This window comes from Marmota monax, unplaced genomic scaffold, assembly GCF_021218885.2.
Source record: "Marmota monax isolate L192 unplaced genomic scaffold, Marmota_monax_Labrador192_F-V1.1 WCK01_AAM20220418_F8-fsc00051, whole genome shotgun sequence".
Lineage (NCBI taxonomy): Eukaryota > Metazoa > Chordata > Mammalia > Rodentia > Sciuridae > Marmota > Marmota monax.
In genome coordinates, this window is record NW_026695202.1 from 14,798,670 (window position 1) to 14,823,825 (window position 25,156).

The 25,156-nt window shown below is 47.8% G+C and overlaps 1 protein-coding gene across 1 annotated transcript in view; it reads right to left on the bottom strand.

Moving 5' to 3' along the window:
- Efcab6 (EF-hand calcium binding domain 6) overlaps window positions 1-24,211 on the bottom strand; it is a 192,422-nt gene extending 168,211 nt beyond the window's left edge. Inside the window, 4 exon segments of the mRNA XM_046429560.2 lie at window positions 5,949-6,015; window positions 13,797-13,885; window positions 21,107-21,318; window positions 24,067-24,211. Coding sequence (XP_046285516.1) covers window positions 5,949-6,015; window positions 13,797-13,885; window positions 21,107-21,318; window positions 24,067-24,208 — 510 coding nt within the window. The 5' untranslated portion in view covers window positions 24,209-24,211.
- Window positions 24,212-25,156: the final 945 nt, after the last annotated feature.

Here is a 25,156-nt window from a genome sequence, read left to right on the forward strand (position 1 = left end):
TCTGAAAAGTGACTGTGTATTAGGTGCTGGAGCCGTTCAAGGTACAACAGTCACACAGTGAGCAAGACAGAGAAGGCACCCGCGACCAGGAGGCACGTCCCACGCGTAAACAAGTAAACAAACAAACCTCCATGTTCAAAGTGTCAAGCAATGTATGCAATGGTGGCCGGGAAGTCCAAGTCTTCTGTCTGAGACCTCTCCCAGGCACGGTGCCACCCGCCGGAGGCTCGCCGGCAGCTTTCTCCAAGTGCAGCTAAAGCCATAGGCGTGGTCACTGAGGGGCCTGAGGACAGCCGTCCTGTGAGTGCAAACCAGATGGAAGGGGCACGAGAGGGGACAGGAAACCCAGTGAGCGGGGACTGAGAAAGCACCTCCAGAGAGGACAGTGGCTTAGGCTGTCACAGTGGCAGTGGGATGGAGAGAAATGGCCAGGTTCTGGGTCCTGCTCAGGATGCAGAGACAGGACTTGCAGCTGGACATGGCAGAGTGGACATGGAGGGGCTGGTTAGCCTCTGGGCTTTGCTTGAGTAAGTGGTGAGTGGGAGGTGGCCAGGGAGGAGGAGGCCTGGGCTGGGCAGGAGAGGAGCAGCAGTTACCTGTGCCCTGGGGCACTGGCCCACGGGGGCTTCATCGCATCAGCCTCTCACCATGCCCTCTGGAACTTTATGCTGAACACTGTCATTTAACTCTCCACCATGAGGACTCACACCCTGTCTCCAAGTGCAAACTCCTCCTAGTCCCTCAGATAACTTCCACGCCTGGCACTACGATGAGTTCACTTTATCTTTATTCTCACGCAGGTCCCAATGGTACTGCGATGCCCCTTCCCAATTTCACAGAGAAGAAGCAGTCTCCTGGGACACCCACTTGCTGGGGTCACTCAGACACATGTGCGGGCCTGCCAGGGCCAGGGGAGCTCTAGGCTGTACCCTGACACCACTGTTTTGGACACTGATCCCACAGACTGTGTCTGTGCTGTTAATGTGCCATGTGCAGATAAACTTAGTCTGAAATAACTACAAACTCTGTAGCAGGATCTTTGCTGTGGTTTCCTCATGAAGGCTTTAGTAAGCAAATTAATAACAGAGCAACCAAAAATATGTCCTAGGATAGAACTATTTTCAACATAATTTTTTGTGTGTGCAATGGCAACTGATTGTTTTGTGGTGTGAGATTCTCTAGATCAAAATGTAAGCACTACTCTTCATTTAGCTGCACAGAGACACACTAAGAAAAGCTGTGACATTATTAATCACCATCCTGGGTGTGATTGACAGGCTTTTGTGCGGGGAGGAAGAAGTGCCTCAGATCCAATCTGTCCCAACAGCTCTGTGATATGCTAACATTTCCTTCAGCTGAGAGAGGAGATGTGTCCAAATACCTGCTGCAACAGGTAAGTCATACCCGTGCGCTGGTGCAGAGCTGAGGAAACTCCAGTCAACCAAAAGCCTGGAGGTGGCTGGGTCTGGCCTGACCTTTTTATCAGGCAAAGGCCGCCTTCCAATATTCCTGAACTCAGATGTGGCGTTGCCACGTTAGGTATGTTTAAGAAATGGTGGTTATTCTAACAACTGTTTCTCTGTTTCCTCTCAGTAATTTTTTAGATTTCTTCTTTTAAAGGACGTCCCCCGGTCTCAGACAATGAACCCATCACTTCTGTCCCTTTTCCATGAGGCCATTACAGAGCAAGCAAGCGACTTAGCACCTGTAATGTTTTACTCTCTGCTTCTGACATGGCTAAGGCTGCATCTATTAGACTCCAAGGCACCACAGCAATCCCAGGAAACCTGAGTGGACGGCTCGGTGTCTGACAGGTTCGGCGTCCGAAAGGTGCTAGCCACAGCTGGCTGGGTGGACCACGTGTTCCCCCACCCGACACCCGAGCCTTCCAGCTTCTTTCCTTTTGAGTCCCCAGACCTGGAGGGTGACTGTGGGAGAGCTCACAGCCTGGGCTCTGCTTGTTCTTACGCTTCTTTAACTCAACTGTACATTCCTGAAGTCCAGCCCTCAACTGAGAATAGTGCTCCGTGTGCAGCAGGGGGAAGGGACGGGCCGTGACATTTACAACGGAGAGCGTCCTCATTGGTCACCGGGCTCCCTTTCCCCGCAGTCCCTGCACACGGCCTGCCATCAGCACCCAGGAGGGTGGGGCTCCCTTCCTTCACTTCCGCCTTCCCAGGTGTGGGAGCGTCGGTGACAGAACAGTCACCCTGGGAACGCGCTGGAGCCTGGCTTCCGTCGTCCCTTTGTTCCCTGGCAGATTCCTCACCTCGGGGATGTGAACAGTGAAGTCCAAGGTGCCACACTGGCCACCACCCCAGGATGGAGCTGGGGCTCCTCAGGGCAGACAGGTACACAGGAGATGAAGAGGGGGAGCCACACAGGGCAGGAGGCCTGCAAGAGATGCCAACGTGCCCTGGCACCCCCTGCAGCAGAGGCTCCCCAGAAATGACCACAAAGATGACCCTGTGGTTGGAACAAGCAGCTCCTCTCACTCGGGTGACGGCAGGGACAGTCTGCTCTCTGAGGTGAGGAGGGTCTGCCCGTGGGCACGACAAGCTGACACACGTGCTGGGGCAGAGTCGGCCTCGACGCCTTCCCTGGACAGGCTCTCGAGTGGCCCAGCGGTTCAGGCAAGGACGCTGGAGCCAGGCTGCCAGGCCGGACGCAGCTCCCGCCCCTGCCAGCTGTGGGCCTGGGCGGGCCAACGCGGGCCACTGGGGTGCTGGCTTCGTGGGCTTCCTTGGGGAATTCGGGGACTTCATGCAGCAAAGCACTTAGAAGAGCCAGGGCTCAGCCCATGCTGCCATTGTTGCTAGAGCTGGTAGGATCCATTCCACGGTGAAGGCGCAGCGGCCTAGAGGGCCCGGCTGGCTGACGCAGATGCTGCTGGACGCTGTCCTGACCTTTTGCCCTCACCCTCTCCTTTCCAAAAAGCCTTCCGTTTTCCATTTGTTCAGACATCCACCCTCCTTGGTGGCCTTGTGCTTCCCACAAAGGGACCCAGCGCCATACAGGGTGCCTGATTCTCACGAGCTCCCTCTGTCTGCTCTGGTGGAGCAGAGACCAGTTCTGTTGCCAGCGATCCACGAGGCATGGGAACACGCAGGCTGGGAGACGGGAGAAGCTTCCCTTGTTTTAAGGAGTCACACTGGGAGAAGCAGCACATTGGGAAAAAACAGACGTTGAAGTATCTGCATGACTCACTTGGAAAGGTGGCAGCCCCTGGGTGACTGGAGGAGGGACAGGTTAGTCACCCTGGACCCGCACTCCCTCCTGATCCCTTCTCGGGTAAGATGAGGTTCGTATTGTCAGAGGCAATGCAGCGGAAGCCTTCTGTTCTCGTGAGGAAGGACTACACACCTGAGTGGCCACAGCAGGGGGCCCGGGTGGCAGGTACAGCCAGCACAGGATGGTCTGGCAAAGAAAACCAGCTACACTAATCACAGTGAAGGGAACTAACATTTATGGAGCACCTACTGTATGCCAGGGACTTCACCTGTATTCTTCTCATTCATCCTTATAGTAACCTGATTGGCAGGTTTTATCGTCAATCCCACCAGGGAGATGAGGAAACTCAGGACTGCAAAGTGAGTCAGAAAGCTGCCAGGTGCCTGGTTCTCACCAGCTCCCTCTATCCCCAGCACCCTGGGTGCAAGAGCCTGGTGGAGCAGAGCTCAGGAACCAGTCCAGGAGATGCCTGGTGGGGAGCCGAAGGGCAGCCCGGGGTCAAGTGTGTGACCAAAATGAAAAGCAAGGGCCAGAGTGAGGGCCAGTGAGGCTCGGGCAGGACTCAGGGTGACAGCCAGCTGAGGGGAACCTAGGTGCAAACACCAGAGCCGGGACCAGGTAGAGCCCGGGGAGACTCCGGAGCCCCCGTGGGAGCAGACTGGCCCCGAAGCCACACAGCACAGGCGCCGACGGTGGAGACGAGGCGTGGAGGCCATGCACCCTGGGGGAGGGGGTGAGGTGCAGGAAGCCAAGGGTCACCTGGGCCAGGGCCTTGGTGTGAACACACACAGGAGGCAAGCACCGGGAGGAGGGGGCGAGAAGCCAGCCGCCAGACCTCGCTCTCCACACAAGAGCACTCAGGAAGCACGAGGAGGGGCTGTCAACTTGGGGTCCTACCTCAGGCGACTTGGTGGCCCAAGGTTAGTCCCCACGAGCATCCGCAGGTCTGGCACCCCAGATGCAGAGAGCCCCGTGGATGGACAGCTGAAGTAACAAACGTCCTTTTACCCCCAAAGTGACCAGCAGCCAGCCCTGACGGCAGAGAAGTGGACAGTGCCACCGTCCTCCTGGGTCTTCCTGGCTCCAGCAGGTTCGGTGTGTGACCTGGACGCAGGCAGACACCCAGGTGCCCGTGTGGCTGCTATGGGCACTGGGCGGTTCTGCCCCTACTTCCCAGGAAGCTGGACTCCAAGCAGGACAATGGCGGGCGGCACTTCCCCAGGGTCCGGGTGCTCATTACTGGGTGTGTTACACCACAACAGCCCTCCAGGGTGGGCACTGACACTCAGGAAATCCAAGACAAGGGCTTGTCTAAGACCGCCTGGCCAGAAGATGGCAGAGCCCAAGATGGACCAGGTCTACCTGTGTCCTGAGCTCAGTCGGGCTGGTCCCACCCGCCTGCCCAGAGCAGCCGTGGGCAGAGCCAGGGCTGTCGTCGATGCCCATTAGAAAACAGGACAGAGGACGGCTGTGCCCCGGGCTGTGTGCTCTCTCTCTAGTCCTCCCCGCAGCCCCTCACTGCACAGGAAGTGGGCTTGGACCCTCATTGGTTTAGATTCACTCTTCCTCTCGGGAAGAACTTCTACGGGGAGAAGCGGGAATAGAAAGGGGATTAAAGAAAGGTCTGGAGGACAAGATGGTCAGCACAGCCCAGTGACTGACACTCCTGGCCCTGTCCACTTGCTCCACCCCGTGCCACCCCCGTCACTGACCCACAACAATATCTGTGCTGCTCTGGTGACCGTCCAGGAGTATTTCATGATTAACACAGTTTACTCAGAGACAAAGAAAAGACATATACCAAAAATACCAACCCTGTTACGCGTTTCTTACAGAATGATCAACGGGCCTCAGAGAAGAGCATGGTTCTGCCAGGGTTCCGACGACCAACTGTATGCCGACCATAATGAAGCAGGTTTTTAGGAACACATAATGCTATGAAATTATCACATTCAGATGAATTGTCTGGTGGTACTGTCCCAGCCAGGGAGCTTGAAGCAAACATTTTGTGGATCTCTGGTTATTTTTGATTTTGAAATGTATGAAAGTCTCGGAAGAGTTCAAAAAAGAAAGAAAATTTGTCACATTTCAAACCAACATATTGCATCAAGTAAATTAAACCACGATTCTCAAACTGCTCGTCTAACTGACAGCTCAAATGCATTTTAAAAAGGCGTCCGATTCCAAGCCCTGCTGACATTACCATCTCCTCCCCTCTCTCTCTGGGCTCAGCGAAACCCAACCACAATCAGCAAATAGGAGGGAAGCCACATGCTGTCCCCCAACACGCCACAGCTCTCGTGGCTAAATCACTCGATGCTTCAATACATAGCACTTGGAGTTTGGTTATTTTTACCCTGCCACTCTTGATTGGCATCTACTGCCAAAAAGCAGTCGTTTTCTCTATCTAAAGAAAAACCTGCTCAGTTTTACACAAAAACAGAAAAGGCAGCCCTACTCATAAAAATCCAAAGTTAATACAAAAGTAATTAATATTCCAGGACTTCTGCTGGTGTCACTCATGGAGGAGATGCCATCCGAGGCAAGCAAAGTCGCAGAACGCAAGCTTTCACGTCGCTCTTCTAAGATCTAGTCAGTCAGGCGGCTTTGATGTGTGAACCCGGATGACAGACAGGCTGCGGCTCACCCACCACCCACCGCGGCTAACAGCTGCTGCCGACTAGGCTAGGGGACGCCTTCTAAAAGATCCCTGTTACCTTTTCTCCGACTTGGACTTCAAGATCTTTTAGTGTCCGGTAGCCATTTGCTTCACTCACACCTCCCCTTCAAGATAAAGACAAAACAAAAAAATCTTTGTTAAATATGTTTTGACCAAGCAAATGCTTACACAGGGCCTGCAGAGATCAAGACGCTGTTTTAAAGCGCTAGGTATTTCTTGCGTGTTGCCACCTGCAGGGGTGTGAACTCGGCAACGTCAGCTTCCCTGTGCCTCAGTGGCCTCATCTGTAAAGGGAAGCCGGGCCTGCTGCTCAGGGGTGGGGACAAAGCCATCACAGCTGACGCCTAATGGACACTTACGTGTGCCAAGCCACATCTCATTTTACCCTGACGACGGCTCTCTGGGTCGGGGACCTTTAGCACCCTGACTTTACAGACCAAGACACAGGTGACATGTGGGCACCAGAAGCACCCTGTGCAGACCCCCTCTTGCCCCTCTGCTGCAGCACTTGGTCCTGGCCACACGGGGCTCCTGCCCATTCTGCGCACCGTGGCCACTCCGTGAAGGGCTTTAGGGCGACGTGTGCCACACAGCCCTCCAGCTCCTGTTAACCTGCACCTGTGTGTTTTCCAGGTAGCCCCCGCCACTCAGAGCCCTCTCTGGACAGACAGAGGCTGGGGACAGAGTGGAGGGAGCACTCAGGCTCCTGCCCCTCACAGGGTTTGCCCTGTGCCTCCCACACACTGGGTCCAGGCAGAGCTGATGAGCAGGACACCCTCCCTTCTGGTGACAGCCACCGAGGGGAAATAACCAGTAACAAATAAACAGCTGAACTAACAGCAGGTGTCACCAAGAAAATAAAGGTGGAGGGACAAACTGGAGGTGGGGAAGATGGCACGGCCCTTGGATGAGTGGGCAGGTCTCTACAAGCTGAGTGGCGATGCTGCTGCCCAGGCAAAGCAAAGGGAGACACAGCCAGCACGGAGCCCCGGGGCAGGCACCAGGCAGGCCAGCCCAGCAGTGAGGCCAAGGAGGCCAGAGCTGATGGGCAGGGCAGAGAGGTGGAGGCTGATTCAGAGGCAGACGCTGCCAGAAAGGGTCTAGTAAGGAATCTGGACTTCAAGCCGAGGACAAAGGGAAGCCACTAGAGCATTTTAAGCAGAAATTAACTTCATTTCCAGAGGAGGAAAGCCAAGCTGGAGGTTCAGCTCTGTGCCCAAGTTACAGACAGGACTGGTCAGTGATCCAAGTCTGGTGACACTGTCAGAGGGAATGGAATGCTTTAATCTTGTTTTAATGATGAATCAATAGACAGGAAACATCGTAACACGTTTAAGAGCTAAAGAGTAAACAAACGCAGTGCACCCACCATCCAGCTGAGGAAGTGGACAGACACTAGGACACAGAACCCAGCAGGCCGCAGCCCAGTCCCTGGCCAAGGCTGGGCCAGGCTCCATGCAGGCCAACTGCTCTCCTGCTGCCGTGCGTGGCTGCTCTCTGTCACGGCTGTTCCCTGCCTGTGCCTGCCCCAGCGACTGTCCCAGGCTGCGCTTCAGGAGAACCCGGCCAGCCGTCCGGGCCCATGTGACTTACTGACACTGGTTTTCTGTGGGTTGGTACTGAAGGATGCCTCTTTTTTAATGCTTTCAGTTTTGACCTTCTGTATGCTAATGTGTAGGGTTTTCTCTTACTGAATTTTTCTGTTTGTTTCTTCATCAGATGATCTTTGTCTTTTAAGCAGAGCATTTATTATAATTAAGTGTTTAAATATTCAAACCTATTTTCCTGAAATTAATTACCCCTTTCTTTTGTTCTCCCCTTGTAGTGTCACTTTTCCCTCTTTGTTTCTTTCCTTTTTATCCTTTTATTAACGTATCTTTACTTTTGAAAAAGCCAGTAGTTGAAATTTTAAACAGTTTAATAGTCTCTGTCTTTTTGAATTATTTAATCCTTTTACATTTAATGCGATTATATAATGTGCATATGGTGTGGGTCTGTGAATTCTCTTTGTGTGCTTTATTTACCTGTTCTAGGTTGTTCTTTCTTTTCTTGCCTTTTTTTTCAGATTGATTTTTCTTAATCATTTCATTTTTTTCCCTCCAACTATTGGGGAGTTATATACATTTTGTTTCTACTCTTTGGAAATCATCCTAAAAATCACAATGTGCATATGTAACATTTCGATATGTAATCAATATTCCAATCTTCCTGTCAGCTAACAAATGGAATTTAGAAGACCTTAACTCAGTTTGTCTACTCTGAGCTTACCGTTGTCAGGTATCTTCATTCTGGACATTTTAACACACACCAAAAGTTCATGCCAGTGTATACAGCCAATAATCATTTATATTCACCCCTAGGAAACCACATTCTTTGCTCTTTACTCCTAAAATCTCAGACCTTCCATCTGGGATCATTTTCCTTTCACCTCACCACCTCTCTTAGTTAAGATCTGCAGGAGAGTAACTTTCTCAGTTTTTGTCTTAAAATGCATTTAACCCTCAATCTTTATTTTTTTAAATATTTCTTGCTGACTTTTATCAAGTCTCTAATCTCCATAAATTCAAAACAAGCCATCCATATTGAGTCGACCCTTAGCAGCACCAAATCCAAGATGCTACCCAGCCGGCTCCCATTATTCTACTGGATGCCCTTTCTGGTAGTTTCTCCAGCTGCTTCTTTGTAGCAAACAGCCTTTTCCTCTGCAAACCCTCCTCTCTTGATAAAAGGGCTTCTTCTCTGCCCCAGGCCACCTGCCCAGACTCCGCTCACGCATGCTCTTTTCAACCTCTGCCGCTGCTGCCTCCTTCGACGTCGGGTGTCTCCGTGGCTGGCCTAGCAGAGAATGGCTGCCCTGCGTGGTCTGTGTGGGTGAGTTCAGTTTCAGGACAATTATCAGATTCTTTAGCAAGTTCTGTGGGACACTGTGGTGGATCTTCTCACACAGCACTTAGAAAGCCTCCTAAGACGTTTAAGATCTGTACTGACTGTGTCACACATGGAAGACTTTAGTCATTCTTCGTGGCATTCGCGTGCCAAGTGCCCCATGGGTAATTCAGTACGTGGAGGTCACCCTCTTCATCCCATGTGGAAAAATGTTCTACGTGTCCATCAGAAGTGGATCTCAAAGGACACCTCAAAGGATGAATTTGCTCTTTCAGTAGATGATGTCTTGGGTGTTTCTGAAGCAGGGATGATGATTCTGCCGTTGTCACCGGCAGCACAGGCTCCTGTGTATGGGACACAATAACAGTCCCACATTTGCTCTCACACACTCAGGGGCATAAGTTTTTTAAAAAATATCACTCCAGGTCAAAAACATTTTTAGAAGCAAAATGCCCTAATCTTCATGTTGCTTCTAACTCAGTCCACCGCCACCTACTCAGGGGTTTCCTCAGTATGGTGACTGTCACACTCGGCCAGTTCTAGAAAGGCTGAGGTGGCCAGAGCAGAAGAGATGGCTTACCACTTGTGGGTGCTGTTCATTGTTTGCTGCCAACCACATCAAGTCTTGGCCAGTATAAAATGTGACCTCCGCAGCCATCCAGAGGGAAGTGCTGTGACCAGAGTAAGTCCCACACCACCGAGGCAGGGAATCTGAGCTGCAAGTCTGTGGAGTGTCCCGGAATTCAGCCCCTGTCTAGTGACTTCATGATTCAGTGACTGAAGAGGCTGCTCCTTATATTGATACACTTGGTATGAAGAAATTATACAAGATCTGGTGGAAACGATCTGGTTTGAACACAGTAGGCAAAGGTATCAGATGCTTCTATCTTTCCCAAGCACCCATGCTTCTTCACTTACAATGCAGTTATGTCCCATTAAAACCCACTGTAGGCTGAAATAGCCTGAGTCAAAAAATAAAAAATCATTTAATACAATGTGCCTGACTTACCTGAAACCCACTCTGGCAGAGTATGAACTTCACCCTGTGATCATGGACTGACTGCAGCCGAGGCTCCCCGTGCCCAGCATCATAAGAGAGCATAGTACTGCATATGTCTGGCCCAGGGAAAAACCAGGATTCCAAATGTGAAATGTGACTTCCACTGAACGTGTATGGTTTTCATACCATCATAAAGTTGAAAAGTTATAAGTCGAACCATCCTAAGTCAGGAACTGTCTGCACTCTGATCTCAGGAGATGAGCATACACTGTGGTAAGAAAAGGAGAGGGTCCCAGGGATCCCCCAGGAAAAACTTATTTTATTCTTACAAATATAGTACAGAATTTTGGATGGCAAACCTTTTATTCCAGCAGGTTAGAGACACCTTTCCACAGCCTCACAGCTCTCCCTGCCACCACCGAGGAGTCAGCTCAGACTGCCACTCCTCTGAAGTCACTTTAGCTTCTCTTCTCACCGCCTTTGTCATTTTCCTCTGATGTTCTCAGTCTCACCATGATATATCTGGCTGGGCATTTATTTACCTGACTTGAGAGTCTCCGTCACTATCTTTTCAAATATAATCCCTGCCTTATTTCTTTCTCTTTTATTGCTATGGTTAGAATGTCCCCTCCAAATCCAGGTGTTACAATATGGCATGTTACGAAGTAGGCCTGTAAGAGGCAATTAGGCCACGAGGGCTCCTCCCTTGTGAAAGGGATTAGGTGCCCTTAAGGAGCTTCATCAAGGAAGTTGGTCCTCGATTTCCCTTCTGCCTTCCTCCATGTGAGGATGGAACTGGTGCCTTTATCTTGGACTTGCTGGCCTCCAGAATCAGGAGAAATAAGTTTCTTCTAAATTACCTGATCTTGGGTATTCTGTGATAGAAGAACAAATCAGACTAAGACTGATATCTTTCTGGAAATCCAATTAGAAGTATAATAGGACTCCTCCTGCCTTCCATGTCCCTTATAGTGAAGGTTCAGGGAGTCATATTTTGTATCTCTTTGTCTTTCTGTGGTGCATGCTGGATAATTTCTTCAGATTATCTTCCACTCCACAGATCCTCTTTTCAGCGTGTTTGAACCCACTATTTTCACTTACCCACTGAATTTTATATCTGTAATTATATTTTCATTATCAGAAGTTCTATTTTGTATCTCTTTACATCTTTGTTTTATTGCTTCTTCTTCACATTTTGAATTCATTCTTTCATTTCTTTAAACACATGAAAACTCTAGTTTTGGGTGCTGGGGACATAGCTCAGTTGGTAGAGTGCTTGCCCTGCATGCACAAGGTCCTGGGTTTGAGCCCCAGAACCCATAAAAAAGAAAAAAAAAAACCCTCTAGTTTTAGATTATGTATCTGAGAGTTCCCATAGTTGAAGAGCCTGGAGATCTCATTCCCCTGGCGACTTTATCTCCAGGTCACCCGTCCTCATTCCTCGTCTCTGCAAGTCTTTCAGCTCTTTTGTGTGCTCTCTTGTTACCTGGCACTTTTCAGAAACTCCTCCGGAGCTGGGTTGAAGATACATTCTTCTGCGTACGCAGTGTATCATCACTTCTAAATGAACTTCTAGCCTTGCACTTTTCAAACCACACAAGTAACATTAATTGAAACTCAGATGTGCATGAAACCCAATTATAATTGCAACTTCTTCCCTACTCACTCAATACTGGTGTCGAAGCAGGTAGGTTTAGCTGTTGCACCTAGTTTCCATGTTATGGTTTATTTGTACACAGGGTGCAGATGGCCCAGCTTCAGGTGAAGGGTTCCTGTGTCAGGTTCCTCCACCTGGGGCAGCCCCCACCCTCTTGTTTCCTTTACTTCAAGTGGCCAACAAAATGGAACACGTGAATTCGTCATGATTTGGACAAAACCCTCAGTGCAAAAGCTGGCTTTCCAGGGTGCTTCCTTCTTTGGATTACAAGTTGCATTTCATTTTGGCCTCTGAGGAGTCTTGACTTTCTTGTTGGCTCAGTTATTCATTAAAATGTATGTATTTTCATTAAAATATATGAATCTTAATTGTTTTCAGTGGAAATGCTTTTCCTGGTAGAAGCCACCATGTTACTAGAAAGTCTCTGATCACTGTGTTGTATCGCTTCCAACATGTAGAGAATAAAACTTCATGGTAAGTCAGAAGTCTTCAAACTTAGTTTAATATTTAGCCTTTTATGTTTAAGAAAGTAACTCATGATACTTTTCAACTCAATTCAATTACTTGGCTAAGGAAAAAATAAGGAAAAAAAGGAAAACAAAAAACCTCTCCTGCTTAGAGTTCTTCCAGATGTTTGGCTTTTCCAACAAGGACTATTCAGATATTAGATTACAGTCCACACAACAGTCTCACCCCACAAATGGGGATGGCTTTAGGTCAGGCATGAACATGTAGTCTACAAAACAACCAGTCATTCTTTTGGGCAAAATTGGAAATTATCTCAGTTCCCCGCTTACTGAGAATTAACTAAACATTCAAGGTCATGGGATATGCCTGAGTCTATTTTCTGTTGCTATAACAGAATACCTGAGACTGAAAAATTTATAAAGAAAAGAGGTTTATTTTGGCTCCCTGTTCTAGCAACTGCAAAGTCCAAGAGGGCCTTTAAATTTTGACCCTCTAGGGAGGGCTTCATGCTGCTTCAACTCATGGTAGAAAGCGGAAGAACAGGCGGTACATGCAGAGGAGAGAGCCCAGGGTGTCCTTGCTTTAAAACAGCCGCTCTTGGTGGTAACTAACCTAGCCCCATGTGAGCAAGAGTAAGAACTCACTCACCTGAGAAAAGCTTTATCCTTTCATGGGGTTCTGCCCCCGTGCCCCAAACACCTTCCATCAGGCCCCCCCAACACTGCTGCATTGAGGAATACAGAGTTCCAACACACCAACTTTGGGGGGACACCCTGAAACCACCGCAGAGAGGGTAATACTTACTCACCCTAACTATCGCCGCTGCACTGGCTTTTGTAAAAATTGTGATTTTAAAAAACACATAACAAAATTCACCATCTTAACCAATTTAAGTGCATGATTCAGTGGATTAAGTTCTTTACATTGTTGTGCCAGAGATCTCTGAACCTTCTCATCTGCTAAACTGAAGCTCTGTATTCACGGAACCCCCTCCAACCTCCCTCCCTTGCGGCACCGGTTCTCCCCCTCAGCTGCACCGAGGCCGGACCCAACCGCAAAAGCCCCACGAAGCCTGCTGACAGCTCAGGGCCAGACTCACTTCTTCGGATCGTTCACACGACTCCTGAGAAAAACGAGGCTTATTCCTGCAGAAGATGGTTAGTGACTGTGTTCACTAAAACAATATTTCCTGAAGCAAACACAGGTGCAGAGAGATCTCTGGCTGACGGGGACCTTCAGGGTGCACTCTGGCCCTCACTCTGCAAACGGAGCCCAGGAGCCCGGCTCCCAGGAGAGCTGTGAAGCCTGGAAGCGGCTCACACGTATCTTCCATTTCATCTCCCTCTCCAGCCGCCAAAACGTGATCACTTTCAACAACCAGCATAAAAAATATACAGAGCCCCGCAAATATTTGGCGTCGTAATATTTTACTTCGAAATTAAAATCGTTATTCTTTTTTATTTAAACACTTTTAGTTGTCAATGGACCTTTTATTTTATTTATTTACATGTGGTGCTGAGAATCGAACCCAAGGCCTCACACATGGTAGGCAAGCGCTCTACCACTGAGCCCCAGCCCCAATCTAAAATCACCATTTTCAAATCTAAAATACACTGTGTGCAAAAGTATGACCTGATTTTAATTTTCTATTCACATTTCATTGCGGTATCATTGCTCCAACTCTGAAAGCCCTCCTGCATACAGTTAGAGTCTTCTCTAATGGAAGCCTCAATGTGACTTTGTTCTGTTGAATTCTCTGTGGACGAGCTCTGCCCACCTGTCCTCCACATGGACATGGTCATCTGTGGCCTGTGTCATGGCTCTTACTCACCACTGCAAGTCTCCTATCTTCACATGAGTGACAGAATCCTTACCTCTTTCTGGTGTTCATGTTCAGGTCAATCCCACCAAACCTGGAGAGGAATTCAAGGTACGGTACATTGCCAGAGCCGGTGACAGGGACCTACACGAAAAAAGGACAAGGACAGCAGGTTAGAGGAGAGAGACCCAGGCAGAGGACAGCAACAGCCGTCCTAAACACCGCCTTCCTGATGTCATAGTGAGTGCCATCAACCGAGTGGCACCCTGCTGAGCATTCTGATGGCTCACTCAGGTGTCCAAGCTGACAACGTTCTTGGAAAACCAAGGAATGCCAGTCTGTGTTAGCTAAAAGTCAACAAGTCATCCACACAGTTACCTAAAGTCCAAATCTGGCTAAGCCAGAGTCTAGCTTAAAATAAAATTATCATGGGGTTATATTCCATGCTTCTAGGTTTATGTCAAGATGAACCTCAACATTACATATATGTAACTATAATGCAGTAATAAAATAAATAAAAAGAAATTAGCAGAAATATATCCTAACATGAGATATACAGAAGCTGAGGTGAGCACAACACTCAAAACTCGGAGGGTCATGTGACTAGTCTGTAAATTCACGTAGTGTTAAGGTACAAAATGCCATTTTTAAGTTAAAAAGTCCATCGAGAACACTATGGGACAGGTGGGTCAATATGAACTATAGATTAAAGGTTTGATCTCCATGTTTGATTCCCTGAAGTTGATATCTACTGTGGTTATGTAAGAAAATGGTTCTTTTTCTTAGGAAATAGACTGAGGTGTTTGGGAGTCAAGAACTGGGATAAAGCACTTTCCTTGAAAATATTTGGGTTTTTAGAAAAGGCATCACATGTAGATCGTGTGTGCTGAGCATGCTGTTTGTGAGCCTGCACATGCACAGCTAGCGAGCACGCACAGGAGAAGCGCATGGGGTAGGGTGGCCACGGCAGGTATGCCCAGGTGCGGGGCTGTGAGCGTTACTGACAGGTGCCACATGGGTGCCGCAGGGTGCTGCAGGCACTTTGCTGGAGGTTCAAAATCATTTCTAAATAAGAAGTTAACTTATAAATAAAGATAATGGTTCAAAAAAAGCATTTGACTCTAGGATTTAAACAAAGTATATAATCAATATAAATATATCTTATCAAGCTCCATGAAGATGCACACCGAGCTGCGCCCACACAGCTGGGCGGTTCCTGGGGTGCACCGTGCAGTCAGGGTTTGCCTAGCTTCATGGTGCCGGCTGGCCTCGAGGCCTGGTGTGGTTGTCCCTGTCTCTCCCAAAGATCAATGAAGTTTCCTTAATATACAAAAGAAGGGCAAAAATGCATGAGATATGTAGTTCAAGGTTGGATGTTCCTGTGATAACGCCAAGAGTCGATGAGGGAAGGAGGGCACCCACGTTTCCTGGGCCCCGACTCCAAACACAGGTACCACTTTCAGCCCCCCTAAACCACCTTCAGAAGGTGGTGTCACTGTCCACGTTTCATGACATCCCTGCATGGCACCACCATTAAAAGCCAGAGCCCAAGTGACCCCACTCCACCCTCCATCATCCTGCATGAACAAGAGCCACCAGAGGAGCCCCGCTCTCCTCACACTCACGACAGCCCTAACGTGGCAGGTAAGCTCTTGCCTTGACCCATCGCCAAGGCAGGGTCCTTTGGACAATCAAAGAATCCAGTCCACAAGGAAGGCTCTGGCCACTGCTCATCCTCTCGGTATTTATGAATCTGTCACAAACGTTCCGTGACCAAAACCATCCAAAGGTGAACTGCTGCAGGCAGATTCTTAGACTGTGGCTGGGGTGGGGGCGGGGGAAGTCTGCACCTGCCATATTGATAAGTGTCCTCCAAGAAGACTTTCTCTGACCTGGCACGATCCCTGGGCCCAGAACAGAACTTGGTTTTGCTTCTCTGGAATCCAATTACCAGTTCAACTTGTTTAAAACTAGGCCACATTAATACTCAGACTAAGGCCATGTGTTTGCACAACTCTTAATGGAACCAGGCTCCAGGCAGACAGCAGAGAGCCCCTATATCCTCCTCGCTGACGGGAACATTCCTGACATGGGTCATGAAATAAAATCAGAGCCAAAGGAGATTCAGACTATAACTGGAAAACTGTTTTTTGATTTTAAGGTAAATTCCCGTGAAATCCTGAATTGGTTTTGTAAGTTTCCAGTTGGGCTTCCATTAACCTCTGAGAAAGCAAGGTTGTGTCACCACAGGGTTTGTCATAAACAGAGCTGGCCAAGTGACCCAGCAGCCCGCCTTCGCACCACACTGCACCCAGGGCCTCTCCACTGCTCGTGGGTCCAGCAGACCAGCTCCAGGAAGGCAGGCCAAGCACGGGAGGGACTACCAGGATCTGCTCTTACAGTCTTTGAAGTTCTCAGTGCTCAGTGACTTCTTTTAGAAACAGATGTAGCTTTTAAAAACAGATACGCGTTTCATATTTTCTGCACTTTTTCTCTTCCTGCATAACTGATCAGCTTGGGAAGATTGTCAGAAATTTAAATTCCCATTAGATCATGACTATAAGGGCACAGAGAAGGAAATGATATTCTAACTCTTTATTCCGTATAAAGCGACAGTTAAATCAAACTTCCGAGGGAAACTGGCACAAGGTTTACAAGGACAAATGGTCCTTGAGGTAAAGAACCTTAGCCCAGGACACAGCCATTCCACTCCCAGGAATGGAGCCACAGACTGAAAACACGTCCACGCAGAAGATGCGTCCATCATTGTCCACAGCAGCTCTGCTCACAAAAGCCAAAAGAAGAAACGATTCCAACAACCCTAACCCCAACCGGAACCCGAGCCCTTTGGCCAACAAAAGGGGCTCTATCCACTATTGGTCCACTAAATGAATGGAGTACTGTCCTGTGCGACGACCGATAGGGGAACCTCGAAAGCTCACTCATGGAAGAGCCAGACACAAGGACCACATGCTGTGCGAGTCCAGCTGGGTGAACTATTTAGAATCTACAGTGACAAAAGTGGATGGGTTGTCTCTACGTACAGGAAGGAGGAGAAATTGGGAATAACTGCCAATGAGCACAGGGTTTCTTTCAGGGGTGATAAAAATGTTTTTAGATTCAATGGTAGTGATAGGTGCACAACTGTGAGTATATTGAAATCACTGATTTATACGTGTAAAAAGGATGAGTTTTATGATATGTAAATCTCATCTTAATAAAGCCGCAACTAAAATGTAGACAGCAATAACGGGAGCTGTGGAAACGAGCAACCCGCGCCCTGTGAAGTCCCAGGCAGGAATAAAGGAGAAGCTTTTATAGAGGGGAAAAGAAAAATCTCGGCCATCCTCCTCCTGCCTATGTTCCCAAGTTACTCAGACCTAAAGTCACCAGATAGGGCAGAGAACAGTGGTGTCTGCCTGCTGGGGAGCCACAGGGACGAGAGCGCCAAGCACCCCCCAAGGGGAGCGCTGGAGTGAGGGATGAGCCACCCAAGGGAGGGATGTCCGAATGAGTAAATGCACTCAGGACCACAAAAGCCAAGCGTCTGCTCCGTGAGAGGGCAGGGACTGCCACGCGGGAGAGAAAGCCGAGGCGGGCAGCGCACCGGGTAGAAGGGCGTCGGTGGTGTGGACTCTGGGTTTTCAACACAGAGAGAAAGACTGGCCCAGAAAACACGCGGACAGGAACATATGTAAAAACTGGGAGGCAAATGGATGCCCTAGAGCTCTGCCACTGAGAGGCTGGGGAACAGCAGCACCCCACAGCATGGGCGACCCCAGGCCCAGATCCCGTCTCCATGCTTTTTCCTTGAGAGGAACCTGAGCCCTGTGGAAAAGGTGGATGATTCTAGGACCAAAGCAAGGGAAGTGAAGATGAGCTCAGAGCATCCCAAAACAAAGAAATGCCCAAGGAATGCTGAGGACCTGCCAAAGGACACAGAGACCAGACAAAAGGGGGTCCAACTGGCCAGATTAAGGATGATTTCAACATTACAATAATTAAAGTAAGACACCCATAACTCACGCACTAAGAAACCTCGAATCCCTGCAAATATTTAAACCACAAATGAATCAGCTGGATGTCAGATGAGCAATGGAATACTTATTTCACAGAAAATCGGCTTCACAGTGCATGCCACGGAGAAGCCTGCCAGACCCCCAGCCTCACCAGGTGACCAGGTGAATGTCAGCGGGGTGGGACGGACCGTGCCAAGGTAGCCTGGCCGGGCCACAGCAGAACACAGCCAGAGACCCTAGCTGCATCTTGGCCAGATGAACACAGGCAGGGACTTTTAAGCAAAGGTGGTCTGCAGTCCTCAAAATGTTAAGGTCGTGACAGTCAAGGAAGGGCTGAAGGCCATGCCAAGTGGAGGGGCCTGGAGGGGCAGGAACCACACATCATGCTTGATTCTGACCTGGATCCCACAGGGTGTTTCTGGAATTGCCAAAGCCTGACTGGGCCCCAGGGCTGAGGTGGGAGCCGTGAGTCATCGGGACTGCTTTATTTTGAAGGTTGGATTATGGCTGTTAGAGATCCTAGCTTGAAGAAAATATTAATATATTTAGAAGTAATGGAATATTTAGAAGTGGTTTAGAAAAAGATTGTTCTTTGCACTCTACTTGCAAACTTTTCTGTAACTTTGCAATTGCTTAGAATAAATGACAAAGCAGAGAAGTTGCCACAGAGAAAACTCAGACCAGCCCTCCACAGAAAATGACTGTGAACTCTATTCAAAGTACAAAATAATAAAACTATGTAAAGATAAGAGTTAAACTGAGAAATGAGCCATTGGCCACTGAAGCAAGACAGAGTTTGCAAGTTAACTGTCTATCAAAACAAAAGTATCAATAGTCTTCAGCAGAATATAACAGAATCCAGAGTCTCCACAACACACCATTCATAATGCCTAGCACTATACTGTCTAGTACACAGACGTAGCCACCATTAGTTACATAGCATTTGAAATGGGGCCAGCATTACTAATTAGCTGAACTCCTTTGCTTTATTTATGTTAATTAATTCTTTTTATAGTACTGAGAATTGAACCCAGGGCCATATGCATGGTAGGCAAACATTCTGCCACTGAGCTACACCCCAGTCCTTTTTTTTAAGATTTTACTTCAAGACAGTATCTCATTAAGGTGCTGAGGCTAGCCTCAAACTTGCAACTCTCCTGTGTCAGCCTCCCAAGTCACTGGGATTAATGTTAATTAATTTAAATTTTTAAATGATATCAATTCATTTATTGGAAGATACTTGATACATCTGGAACAACCAGGTATGTGAACCTAGTATTTCAACTATACATTTTATTAAATCAAAATATAGATCAAGTTTTGCCAGTAGAAATTTAGTGTCAGAATTGAAGTCTGCTGTAAGCGTAAAGTGTGCCTTCACCATGTTTGAACACTTAGTAACGCTTAAAGCATGAAAAGAATGTAAAATATCTTAGTAGCAATTTCTCAGTGACTATATACTGACATGAAATATTTTGAATATATTTGGTTGAATAAAATTATTATTAAAATTAATTTTACTTATCATCTTTTCATGTGGCTACTAGAAATTTAAAATATGCTCACGTACTTCTATTGGACAGCTCTTGTTTGGGATATTATCCAAATACGTTCAAATATGAACATCCAGACCCACTCTGAGAGAGCAGCATGTGAGATGCACACACAAGGACTTCAAGGCAGCTATTTCAACTATGTTCAATCAGTTAAAAGAAAAATGCTCATAATTGAGGAAAATAGGAAATTAAGCAAGTACAGAGAAATCATAAAAAGGAATCAAAAAGAAATTCTAGAATGTCTAAAAAATTACAAATTCACTGACTGGGCTTAATAGCAGAATGGAGAGAATAAGAGGGTGTCTGTGGATTGAGGACAGATCAATAAACATTATGCAACCTGGAAAACAGAGTGAAATACTTTAAAAAATAAAGAGAGCCTAGGGAGACAGCGGGGCAACATCAAACGCCCCAAAGAGAAAATGGGGCATGAAAACCAGCTGAGGAAACACGGCTGGAGAACCCCCAGTTCAGAAAAGGACAAAGCTCAAGGGCAGAGGAAGCCGTGAGGTTCAGGTGGACTTTGGGTGGAGCTCTTTGTGCTCACAGCGCACATTCCCCCTCCTTCCCGGGACAAGAGGTAGGAACACTGCGATGGGTGGGTGCACAGCAAAGTCCAAACTGAAGCAGGCTGTTTAAGTACTAGGAAGTAGCGTGAAACCAGATGGATTATGAATGAAGGAAAGGAGGAGGAAAGTGCACGTCTCTGTGTGTATGTGTGCGCGTGCACACACACGTGCTCACATGTGCCCAGGGCCCTGGGTGTGCAAAGTTAGCCGCTGAGTTGGAAGGAAACTATTCCAGCCCAAGGGTTCCACTCTTAAATTTGCTATTTTGAGTCTTACAAGCCCATCTTGAGAATGTTTAATTCCTATTGTGTTTCAAGTTCCTTTTCTATGGCCCCAGAGAACAGGGATCACCCCTGGCCCACGGCACTGGTAGGCCCAAGGGCCCTGGTCCTCCCCCACACCACCTAAATCCACCCTGCTGCAAACCCTTCCCTGACTCCCTGCGGCCTCACAAAGCCTGCTCGCAGCTGGCCCTCAGAGCCACACCAGGTCCACAGCCTTGACTTCTAACGTAGCAATGCCCCCAGATCCTTGGACGAGCAAGAGGCTGATGCAGGCCCCTCCGCTTCCCATATGGCCTTTCCCCTCCCCGCTCCTCTGCGAATCTCCAGTCCAAACCAGTCAAAACTAAGTTAAATACCTGCTCCAGAGTGGCCTTCCCAGACACCCAGCCCCAGCTAGAGACAGCTGTCCTCCCCCCAGCACCCAAACTCCCTGGACTGGCCCTGCCCGGCCTCGCCCGCACTCTACTTGTCTCACTGGACCACGAGCAGTTCCAAGGCGGGGCCGTGTCTCAGTTCCTGCACCCTCGAGTCTAGCATTGGCTACGGTAGTTAGAAGATGCCCCGTGACCTTTGATGACAGAACAAATACTAAAACGCTAAGTTCCAAAATGTAAGTTGACCAAATACTTTTATGTAGAAGCTAGAAAGAAAGAGAGAGAGAGTGAAAGAGAGAGAGAGAAAGAGAAAGAAAGAGAAAGAAAGAAAGAAAGAAAGAAAAAATGGCTGACACACTCCTACCTCCAAAATGTGACCAAGCAAATGTGGATCATGGTCTTCCAAAGTGACCTCGTCTTAAATAAGTGAATTGTAAAAAATTAACACAACTTCAACTTATCATTTGGGACACTGGGGAGAAAGTCAGAATAAGCCCTGTGCCCCTCTGACCCACGGCAGCTGTTCCAGAAGCCACCTGCTCTATAGCTATGTCGCGCCGTACCTGAGCCAGCACCTCTTGAAACTGCTCCCTGGTGAGCGGCAGCAGGAAGGTCGCGATGGTTCTCCTCAGCTCACTCTTGGACACAGTCAGGTTCTGACCAGTGTCAAGCAGCTGAAAGGCTTTTTTCAATTCGTCCCTTTTATCGGTAATTTTTTGAAATAAAATCCATTTAACATCTAAGAAGGACAGTATTGGATTTGCAACTGTTGTGGCTACAAAAGAGATACAGCTATTTGTTAAACGTGTTTAAAGTTAAGATTCTAAACAAAAACTACTGCACTGTTTAACAAAACCAAAGAGTCGCTCTTCTACTATGTTTAGATTTACATGTCTGATCATTTGGTGGCTTGTAATGGAAAGTCTAGTCATTTTTCACCTCTGAAGTCAGTCAATTGAAGGATGACAGTGATAACATGAGTAAAACCAAAAGAGAAAAAAACAAGGGAAATACACTCTATGAAGGACATGAGATGTTGGGGTATCGGGTGTTAAAGAAACAAGGAGAAATGAAGGATGATTCCTTCGCACTGTCCTTGAGGACCTACATCAGTGACGATGCCACTGGCTGAACGGAAGGCCTGGGGCAGTCTGGAGATTGTCTGACCAGCTCATATTTGAGATCTTTGCGGGACAAGGGGCGAGCAGAAAGCCATCCCAGCAACTGGGCATGTGGCTTGGGCCTGGTGGGGAAGGAGCCAGGGGACCCACTTCAGGAGAGGACAGACTGGGAGAAGGGGAGTAAGCACAGAGCCTGAGGGACAGGGAGCTGAAGTCTCCCATGAGACTCCCCAGGACGTGGAACATCACTTTGACTCTCAGAAGCAGCTGGTTCACACACAGGAGCTGCACAATGCTACCCCGCCTCTACCCTGCCATTGTCACCGGGGGTCCCTCTTGTTAACGTACCCCTCCATCTGAAATCTTTCTTCAGACTTTGCGTGTATATTTTTAGCTGCTTTCCAAGAAGCCCCAACTTTGCACTCAATAATTATGATTTTAAAGTAGCAGAAAATATTTACTTGAAACTTTGAAATTATGTGAAGGAAAACTTGTTCTCTCACATGTCTAATGCAGGAAGATGAAAGCAGAACCAAACCTGCGTAACGTGCTGGTGGGAGTATAAGTGGATGTCATCTTTCTGGAGGGCAATTTGATAAAATTTTCTACATCCGTTTAGGATCTAGAAAGTCATAACAGACTGTCATTTTCGCCCTAACAATGAGAACAAGTAGAATAAGCTAAAAATATACATAGTTCAAAAACCCATCAGAGATTTGAGACTGCAAAGAAACTAAATTCCAAAAGCATAAGCCACTCCTCAGTCATCCAGAGGATAACAGCTTCTGTCCCTGCAGGGCAGACAAGGGAAGCAAACCCAGTATTTAGTGGTCACGTGTGGACAGGTGGGTGGATTAGAATTGCAGGGCTGAGGTCAAGCGCACACCAGAGACTGGTATGTGACACCATATACCTCAAGGCCCACAGGATGTACACAAGCCCAAGGCAGCTGTACACAGAGGCCAGGGACAGGAAGAGGTGAGCTGAATCTCTGAAACATATGGGCCCTCTGCTGAGTGAACATTGGTGGCTGCTGCATAAAGGAAGCAGGGCCACAGGTGGACAGAGATCTCTTGCTGTGTGAAAGCAAGGTCAGAGCCGGTGAGCAAAGAGAACTCCCAGGAACCGTCCCTCCCCACCCTGGAAACGGCAGGAAGGCTGAGGAGCAGACACCAAGCTGGCAGATGGGCTGTAAAACAGCGCTCTCCGGAGTCTCCCCAGTGTTCGGCTCTCGGGCCTGCTGAAGGGAAGAAGGTGAAACCAGGCTCCACCTAAATCCAACAAAAATGCAGCAAAAGCAAGACACAGTTCAGCGTAGGGATCACAGTGCTGAGCCCACCCACCTCACTGACCGCTCGAGAGGAGGGGAGCCGTCTCTTTCTGGTGGTGTCACTTACTTCTATTTCTACTGCATTTTACACAAATGCCTTGCATTATCTTTTTAAACTTCAAGATAAATGAACAAGAAAATATAACCTAATCAAGAGCAAAAACAGTCACCAGAAAAAGACCCACAGAGAAAACAAATACAGAAATGATCGGGTATTTAAGAAATGCTGGGCACCGTGGTGCACACCTATAATCCCAGTGGCTCAGGAGACTGAGGCAGGAGGATCGTGAGTTCCAAGCCAGCCTCAGCAAAAGTGAGGCTCTAAGCAACTCAGCAAGACCCTGTCTAAGTAAAATACAAAATAGGGCTGGGGATGTGGCTCAGTGGTCTACTGCCCCTGAGTTCAACTCCCAGTACCCCCCCCAAAATGAGCAAAATGCTAAAGAGATTAAAGAAAAAAGTTAAAAATATGTGAACTTATGGAAGGTTTCAGTATAGAAATTGAAACTTTTTAAAGATTGTGTGAAACTATTAGAAATTAAGAACTCAGTCTCAGATGGGCAGAACTCACGCATGCTTGCTTAGCAGCTGACTGCACACAGTAGAGGGATGAACTGATGGTGGTGAAATCTGGTCCATGTAAATAATCCCAAATGAAATACAAAGACAGCAGCATTTTAAAAGAAACAGTATCTAGCATGAGTTGTACTTAATACAGCATATCATGCAAGTTGCGCAGGTAGGTCCCTACAGATCTGCATACGTGCGTGCAGAGAGAGCAGCCCCACGGCTGACAGTGCCTCCAAGGGACGGCGGCCTGGGGAGAGACATGGGCGTCACTCCAGCACTGCACTGTCTGGGCTCAAATTCTGACCCAGCCACTTAAGAGCTATTTAGCCCTTAAAAGTGACTTAATCCATCCATGTCTCAGTTTCCCACATAGGAAGTTACCACAAATACACCTCAATTCGTGGGGTTACTATGGTGGTTAAGCATCGTGCAAAGCTTTGCCCATGCCTGGTGTGTAGAAGGATATTAACTACTAGGCTTTCTATTCGCCTATGATACTCACTTGAAGAAGAAGGTCTGAACATATTTTGGAAACCATTCTTTGAATATACTCTACCAGGTGAAGAATGGGGTCTTGAAGATGTGTATTTTCGGGGGTGAGGACACAAAGATTGCCAATTTGGTATAATCGCCATTTTGTGCATTAAATCCCTGTGACAAAAGAGAACAAGTTACATTATCTTAAAGCATCAATTATAAATGTGACCACTTCCTGTCTATTCCCTTTCTAAAGGACAGCTGGAGAGTCTCAAAATGCTGCTCACCATGATCTGCTTCTGCTACTTCAAAGGCTACGCTTAAGACGAACACAAAATAATGATTTTTAACTCCCTGTTTTTAGCAGATCCAATAAACTTCTAAAATGGAACAATCAACAGGACAACCGTGACTGACTTCCTCAGTGGACAGTCACGAGTAGGAATCTGAGTTCTCTGGGTTCTCATGAAGGGTCTACTGCAAACAAAAACACGGTCATCAGCGGCAGAGCTGGGGTAACTGCGGCAAAAGTGGTGAAGGAAGGACCCCTGAAGGCCTCTCCTCCGTAAGACAAAGGCGAACCGGGCAAACACCATCAGAATCCATTTTTCAGGATGCTGGAGATGAACCCAAAGCTCAGAGCAAACTGGGAGCTTTTATTCACGAAAAATAGCCAAGTCTCAGGATGAAGAGCAGGTGTAGCATTTAACCAGCCCGACTCCCTCTCCTGTTTCCCACCCACCCCCGACACTGGGGCTCTTCCTTGAAAGCAAAGCTTGCAATCACAGGGAGACTCGGCAGCCTCTCGGTCACTGAGGGGGGCACAACAGGACTAGAACTTCTTCATGGCCCCATCACCAGAAAATTACCATTATTTGACCTGACGGTTTCCCAAAAGACCACACTCACAAGGCTGTCTTTATTTGAACTGATTCAGACCTTGCCCATGAGAACACCTTATTGTGAAGAGACATTTGATAGAAAAATAAGAAGCAACTGTTACTTTAAATCATAGCTGTCTGAATGTGGCTAATGGAGCAAATAATCAGCTAACCCAAAGGCTTAAACGGAAAAAATGGGGGATGAGATATACATCGGAGCTTTGAAAACCTTCC